This window comes from Nansenia antarctica (assembly GCF_963989245.1).
Source record: "Nansenia antarctica genome assembly, chromosome: 3".
Classification (NCBI taxonomy): domain Eukaryota; kingdom Metazoa; phylum Chordata; class Actinopteri; order Argentiniformes; family Microstomatidae; genus Nansenia; species Nansenia antarctica.
The window spans coordinates 12,549,505-12,557,400 of record NC_137688.1 but is presented as its reverse complement, the minus strand read 5'-3'; the positions used below and the strand labels follow the sequence as shown (position 1 = coordinate 12,557,400).

The 7,896-nt window shown below is 41.3% G+C and overlaps 2 protein-coding genes across 2 annotated transcripts; one reads left to right on the top strand and one right to left on the bottom strand.

Annotated features, from left to right (window-relative positions):
* Positions 1-477: 477 nt before the first annotated feature.
* Positions 478-3,557, top strand: fosl1a (FOS like 1, AP-1 transcription factor subunit a; the record flags this gene model as incomplete). The annotated part of the gene is made up of 4 exons (XM_080526821.1): positions 478-606; positions 1,124-1,384; positions 2,715-2,822; positions 2,991-3,557. The coding sequence occupies 4 exons, from the start codon at positions 478-480 to the stop codon at positions 3,555-3,557; spliced, it is 1,065 nt and encodes a 354-aa protein (XP_080382947.1).
* Positions 3,558-6,183: 2,626 nt separating this feature from the next.
* ccdc85b (coiled-coil domain containing 85B) lies at positions 6,184-7,697 on the bottom strand. Its single transcript, XM_080525821.1, has one exon. It carries the CDS (start codon positions 7,684-7,686, stop codon positions 7,081-7,083), a length of 606 nt encoding a protein of 201 aa, XP_080381947.1. The 5' UTR covers positions 7,687-7,697; the 3' UTR covers positions 6,184-7,080.
* Between the last annotated feature and the right edge of the window lie 199 nt (positions 7,698-7,896).

The following is a 7,896-nucleotide window of genomic DNA, read 5'->3' as shown; positions in this document are numbered from 1 at the left end:
CCTGTCAAAACGGAATCCCGGGAAGATTCTGGAGGAAACTCACCAAATATGGTCATATACGTCATCCGCACGTGGTCAGATACACGCCAAATGAGAGACCGCACCATTTCCCGTAAGTTGGGAGGGGCGTGGGTTATCTTTGGTATCGGTTTGGCTGTTTATAACCTCACAATCATTCCGTGCTTTTCAGTTTAACATACATAAGCAATAGGAGGTAGGGGGAATTCAGAGTAACTTTCAAGGATTCTGAAACATAGGAGAAGAAGCCTCTCCATCGTAGTTTCCTCGTTCCCCTGTCAAGATACATCTTTTTGGATTCTGCCGATTTCCCGCAACAAGGTGGGTTTGCCCGACGTTTGAAATAGTGAACGTGACAACTGGACAGTTCACTCGTGAACATTATTCTGAAGTTATAGCCTTTAATTGAATTCGTCTGGAATACTTGGCTGACATCTGGATAGCATTTTAACAATCGAGATGTACCGAAACTTTGAGAACAGAGGCCTCCCGTCGTACCCCAACAGCGATTCTGGGTCTCCCCACACCGGATCGAGCCCTGTATCGCAGGGCACCACAACCACAACCACATCTACTCAACACGAACAGGTAAAGCCTTTTATTATTAGATGACGGATTGATAGACACCAATAAACAACATACATTATTTTATTATTTCAAGAATTATGATATTGCAGAGCGTAACTAAATAGTAGTAATTGCATAATAATGTCACAATAAAAAGAATCAGGTTCACCTCATATCAAGGTAAAGGTGAATGTATAGCACCATCTGATGCTGATGTATTCCTAGCATTTTAAAAGTAATACTGTTTGAAAAGAAAACAATGACAGTTACTGTATGTAAAAGTAAAATGTAAATATGACTTTGGCTTTATCTTTTTGATACACACAACACACCTATCTCTGTTTCATTGGCTTGTCCAAGGTTAGCTATTGTTGAGAAGTCACACATTCTAGTATTTCATAGTCACAATAAATAAATAATTATTACCTCCTAATGCATCTACCTAAATGAATAACTCAAAATAATTAATTTAATTTAATTTAATTTAATTTAATAATATCTCAAACTATTCCCTAACTTTTTCTCTCTGTCTTTACAGAAATTCACTGCGGCAGGAAGCAGTCATTTTGTACCAAGCCTCAACGCCATCACTTCCAACCAAGACCTGCAGTGGATGATCCAGCCCTCACTCTTGCCTCCACCTGGCCCCTCGCGGTCTGCCCGGCCCCCTTATCCACCTCTCTTAGGTGGATTAGGGTCCCTGAACCCCTCTTTTTCTCACCCGCACATCTTCAGACCAGGTGTTATAAGAGCAGCCGCAAGTTCTGGGAACTCAACCAGACGCAGGACCGATGATCATGTAAGAAAATAGTCTTTAGCATGTAACATGTTGTGTAACTCACTCAAATCAACTCTGGGGGTTGGTATTATTCTGTTAAAATGTGGGCGTGGTATTATACCAAGATGCAGCTGAAAGGCAAAGTTTGAATATAGTATACATTTTGATTTATAAGAGTTGGTAGTCTGGTTGGTAGACAGAGAAACAGGTATTAGTCTCTATTAAATGTCAATATTTGAGGGGTCAATAGTTTCAATGCTGCATATAGGAACTGGGCAGCTCAGTATCCCAAGCTGAGCTTCCCAGCTGCTTCCCAGTGTAGACAGACGGTTGAGTCAACGTGTCAGTAGTGTGTAATATCCTGTAGGATCTGTGACTGGGTTCACGTCTGACATGGCTGTGCAGTTTCACTGGTCATGTGTCATAGGGAGGGAATTGAAATAAACATCGCTGAGGGGGGTCTCTTAGTAGTAGTACAGTACGTCTAATAGCTTTTTGTGAAGATTCAGGACATTCCAGAGTCTGGTATCAACCACGCATTTGTTTTGTTGATATTGGCTTTGAACCTTGTGTACACTGAACTCCCTTATCATACTTTTTTTTTTAGATACCTTGTTTGAGAACAGTGTGTGACCTAGGCCTAAACTGTATGTGAAAGAAATTATGAAAGAGCTTGATGGTCATATTATGAAAGTTCACAAAATGCAAGACGACAACTCTGAAGGGAGTGTAGAGTTCCTAAAACTATTTTACTTGAGGGTGAATCCTTTCATAACATAGCTGATGTGTGGTTTTCAGTTACCCGTATTAGACTGTGGGGTTTCAGCGAGCTGAAATTTGATGGGACAGGAAGTAAGCTAACCATGTGACTCACTAGGGTAAGTCATATGACTCATACCTGAGTCACCGCAGGGGTTTGAGTGTGACTCATCATAATGCAGGGCGGGAGATATTGGATGAAAGAGGCACAATTGAGCAAATTGTTGGATGAAATAGGAGGAAGGGCGTAACCAAACGACAAAGGCTCAGACATCACAAAATGAATGGCCTTTGTAAACATTTGAATGTGATGACTAAGTTCATACACAGGGTGGTAGTATTTGACCAATTCAATGATGTTTTCCGGTCATCGTCTATGTAGTCTCAACAGCTCTCAATATCCACAGCAGGCGACCCAGGGGCAGATTAGAAGCCTGGCTGGCAGCAGATGTGAGGCTAGTGCCTATTCAGTGTAGTCCACTCAATCATTTGATGTCTTTCAAGTTGCTCTAAACTTTCCTAAAAGTATTTATTAATTTTAAAAATGTCAAGCTCTTCAAGTTTCATATTATATTTTTTCCTCTCACCAAAGCTATCCCACGAAGAGATAGAGAGACGCAGAGTAAGGAGGGAGAGAAACAAGCAAGCAGCTGCCAAGTGCCGTAATCGTCGTCGTGAGCTGACGGAGACGCTGCAAAGTGTGAGTAAACTTTTACCTTAAATTTGAAAAGTTTGTGTCAACTAATCCTTCCCTTCTGTAATACCTCTCACATTTGATGTTTGAATTACTGGGATTTTTTGACCCATTTAAGAAGAATGGATTTACAACACAGCTCTCACATTTTCTCTTTCATTTTCTCTCTATTAGGAGACAGACGATCTGGAGGGAGACAAGTCCCGTCTACAGAAGGAGATTGCTGAGCTGCAAAAAGAGAAAGATAAGCTTGAGTTGGTCCTCGAGGCCCACCGTCCCATCTGCAAGATCCCAGACTCGGACTCGGATTCTGACCGAGAGCTACCCTCCCTGGGAGGTATCAAGATTGAACCAGGGGATTATAACCTACCCGGGCCCTCAGCAAAGCAACCGAAGATGGAGAAGCCCAAACCCAAGATTACTATCCCTACCCGGCCTGTGACCTTCGCTGCCTCTACAGTTCCCTTTGAAAATGAATCCCTGCACACCCCAATCCTGATCTCTACTCCGTGTCTTACTCCTTTCACGGCTAGTCTGGTCTTCACCTATCCCTCCGGCTCTGTGGACAGCACTGTTGGCGTGTCCTCCCAGGCTCTACCCAACCTACCGTCCTCCTCTCACCACGGTACATCGCATCAGTCTCGAAACCCCCAGCCCTGCAGTATCGCCCATCGCCGTAGCAGCAGCAGTGGGGACCAGTCAGATCACTCCCTTCACTCCCCGACTATCCTCACACTGTGATTGACAGCCTTCCCGTGGTGAAAAACTGGCAATGTTGACAACAACGATGAAGATGCTGTCTTCAATGTTGATGACGACGATGACTGTGATGACGATGACTGTGATGATAATGATGATGATGACGACAATGGTGACGACGATATATAGACAGTGATGATACTGTAGAAGCTGAATGCATCTGGTCCATTTCATTTGCTCATATTTTCCACACAAGACCTTAAGTTACGAACACAATACTGAATACACTAATGCACATAAGAACATCCAGATATATATTTTCACAGGATTATGTTGTTACACTATTTTAATTCATTGATATGTTACATAACCTCTAATTTCATGTGTCATTAAACCCCAGAAAGTAGCATTATACAAATAAGTTACATTATGTTCTTTTATCAACCAAGGTGATTCATTTCCAATTGCGTTGCACTATTGTATTACTGTATCTACAGAACACTACATGTTCAACATACATGTGGATGTATGGCCTCGAAAATGCAATTGTTATAATTAAATATATGTTATAATATATGAATATACACATTAGATTTATTTGTGCATGCTGAAGTGTTTTGTAAACGTTGTATGCTAGCTATCATTATATTTAATAATATGTACCTACCTACAGCTAAAGAGTTATGGTCATATCTTTAGAAATTATGTTATTTATCTAAAGTCCCTTTTGGAGAATTTGAAAGACAACTAAGGCAGGACCATAGGAGTAAAATATATAGATTCATATATAGATTCAATAGAAATGCATTTACTGTTGAGAGTGGGGTATATTTTTGATAATTGTCTTTGCTTTGAATGACGAGTGGGTTCAGTGGGCAGTGCCTGTGTTTTGATGTAATAATTCAAAACTGTATAACTCAGAGCCAATAAAAGACAAAGTGACAAAACAGGTGTTTGATGACTGTTGTCTGCTGTGTGATTGGTGTCTGCTGTGTGACTAGTATACTACCAAAGGGATATCATTTAAGACAAATTCTATGATTCAAAACATAAGTGCAATGGGTGAAAGTCAAACGGCATCCTTAGTGTGAGACCCATTAGTAAGTGGCTCTGTTTTGAATAAGTCATGTTTCCTGCTTAATGTTTCTGCGTGGCAGCCTTATGGAGGTAATAGTGTGTTGGGGGAGGAAGGGAGGTTTGCAGCTTGCTGTTTCTTTGATGCATGTCAAAGGGAAAGAATGTATCACTGAGGATGTGTTCCAGGTCACCTGCAGAGCAGACAGACTGGGCAGTGCAGCAGATTGTTATGTCATCGATGTAGTTCCTGAGAGGTTAAACATTTATACTGGTGATGTGAAGCTCTGGTGTTCTGGCAGCCCAATTTGAGTCTTGACAACCTGGAACCTAGGTTTCTCTAATATAAAAAGAGATTATATAATTGTGTTGTTAACGTGTTTCATTTTGTGGTAAGGTGTGACATATAAACCGAATAGTCCTTTAATATCAAATAATGATATTAAAGGACACAAAATATTTTGGATTTCTTTTCTGGCACAGATGACAAAGATGAGTGAGAGTTCACTTAGAAAGACAGAAAGCTGAGGAGGAGGGATTCAAAAGTAGAATCTGGTTTAAAAAGTTATATAATAAACTGGACGTGACCTTGATATAAGAACACAGAGTTCTCTGTTGTTCCAGTTCTCGAAAATGAAGAGAGTCACTCACTCACTCTCTCTCTCTCCCTCTCTCTCTCTCACACACACACACACACACACACACAGACAGACACAGACACGCATGCACACACTCACACAGACACAGACACAGACACAGACACACACACACACACACGACTTGAAGTTCATAATGATTGCAATGATAAAGGGGGTTTGAAGAGAGAGGAGAGTGCCCAGAGTATGTGTGTAATCCTCTCTGTCAAAGATGTGTGTACTCCTCTCTGTCAAAGGACCTCTGTGTATCACTAAGTGGGTGAAAGCATTATGGTCTACTCCAGATCCCCTTGCTGTGCAAACAAGGATCCAAAAATAAAACGGATGAACAACCACAACATCAGGCTGTACTGTATGACACGGACAGGGACATCAATTGTCGAGTCAGGGGACATTTAGGTCACAACAAACAAGTTGAGAGATCAATCGTATCTCTTATTAATGTAGCATTGTGTAAATTGAACTACTGTATGTATTTCTGCAAAGTCAAAACACACAAAGAAAGGTCAGAACACAATTGAGTGTCTCAGCCAGTGTATTTAAAGCTCTTCAATGCACTACGAGCATAGCCCACCAATCACAGCCAACAACAAAGCAAATCTTATCCAATCCATGAGCATGTTCGCAAACAGAAATTTGTATTTGTTAATAAAGTAAGTTAATACTGATAGATCAAGATAATGCAGACAAAAAGAGAGAATATCTCAGAATACAGAATTACCACAAAACATGAGTTATATTGGGGTCCTGACTAATAGGCAACTTAAACAGAAAAAAGTGAAGTAATAGCATAGCTTGCAATAATCCTAATAATAAAAGGTAATAATAATGTAATAATAACAAAATCAAATGACACAATCAGCTTGCCCAGTTTTCCAGCATGTATAAATCCATCATTATGTAAAATCCAGTCTAGCACTTCCAGTTAGATACAAAAGTTCAGGTGTGTGTAGTTCTGAGTGAGGTCCAAGGGAATATCATTGGTGTAGGTGCAAGACACAAACCAGTAGGGTGCGATGCCCGTCACAAAGTCTAGTGTACTGTACAGCCCTGTGTCCTGTGACACACCGATTTGACTTCCTTGTTAGTTTGTGATATCATACACACACACAGCACCCCAATCCTGACCTGAGGGACAGAATGCATAAACTACATAGTTATTGGGTCTCGTTAAAAAAACATACAAATGTTCAAACACCCCACAACTATTTCAGTGCTTTTGGATTTCATGTACAGTAGAGTAGACTAATATGGCTCAAAACTGGATTAACATTATGAGTCTATAGGATCCATTATAGCTCTGTCCAGTGCAATGCAGTACAAAATAGTCTACTTCTAATGTAGTCCAGTGCATGAGATAAAATCATATCCTCAACCCTTACCCCCTTCTTTTCACAATCAAACACCTCTTGACATAATGCTGAAAAGAGGAACAACTTTCAAAAAGTCTGTTGTGGGTAAAAACATAACATTTAAATAAAGTATAACAATTGAATAAAGCTTGATCTTTTAGTCTTTTAATGTCAGTGTCTCTGTGGCCTCTTTTATAAACCTGCCACCCAATTTACCCAAGAAAGTCGAACCATTTAATTGTTTTTTCTCTGTATCACTATTAGCTTTCTTATAGGGTAGTGGCAGTCAGAACACACGATGCTATTGTAGTGTGGAGGCTGAACCTCCAAGAATGATCACAACAAACTTGTGTTGAATAACAATGAATATTGTAAACGATTCTATTCCTCTCATCAATGTTATCATCCCAGATTTCTCTCCATCGTCCTCTTTTTCAGTTATCAGTGTCAAGGATCCTGTATCCAGTTGGTACTGTTCCATCTTCAGTCATCAGGTGAGCAGACCAGGTGGAGTTGGTCCGGACTGCCGACGCTGCCAGTACTCGAACTTCCATCCCCCAGGTCTCGGGCCACCATACAGGGCAGGCTGAGCTCAGTGGACCCGCCGGGACTGGATCCATCACTCCTGCTGACACACTCCTCCTCCAGAACCAGACACAGTTCCTTCAGGTCCAAGTTCTCCTTCACCAGTCCGTCTTGCATCCTCTCCAGGTCTGCCAGCTTTTTCAGATATCCGCCCAGGTCTTCGCGCATCACTTTGGCCGCGTGGTGACCGAACATCTGCCACTCCCGGGCGAGCTTCTTTACTTTCAACCGGTCGTCGTCGAGGAAACAGCACAGATCGCGTAATTCTGTGTTCTCTTCTTGCAGACGCTGGTTGATGACTTTCAACTCCCTGATTTCGAGCAGGTGCCCCTGTAATTGTTTGTTGACCTCTTTGATCAAGCGTCCGCGTTGAATAAGAGCGGATATTTTCTCCGACTCCTCTTTGCGCAGTCGGCTCACCAGTTCCTCTTTAGTACAGGCGAGTAAATCCTCGTCTGACATACTTGACAACTCTCTGTTATACATCTCACTGTCGCTTCCCATCTTTAGACTGATTGTAATTCAATGACCTGAGAAATGAAAAATATCCTTCCCTTATTACAGGATGTCCGAGGCAACAGTAGTCGACAACTTTAGCAAATTGAACTGTGGCCTGCAATTGCTGATGCTCAGCACTGTGGCATGTTCAGAAGCATTTTTGCAATCATTTCAAAATTTCTACTATCTATCTATTCCCTCTCAGCATGGAAGGAA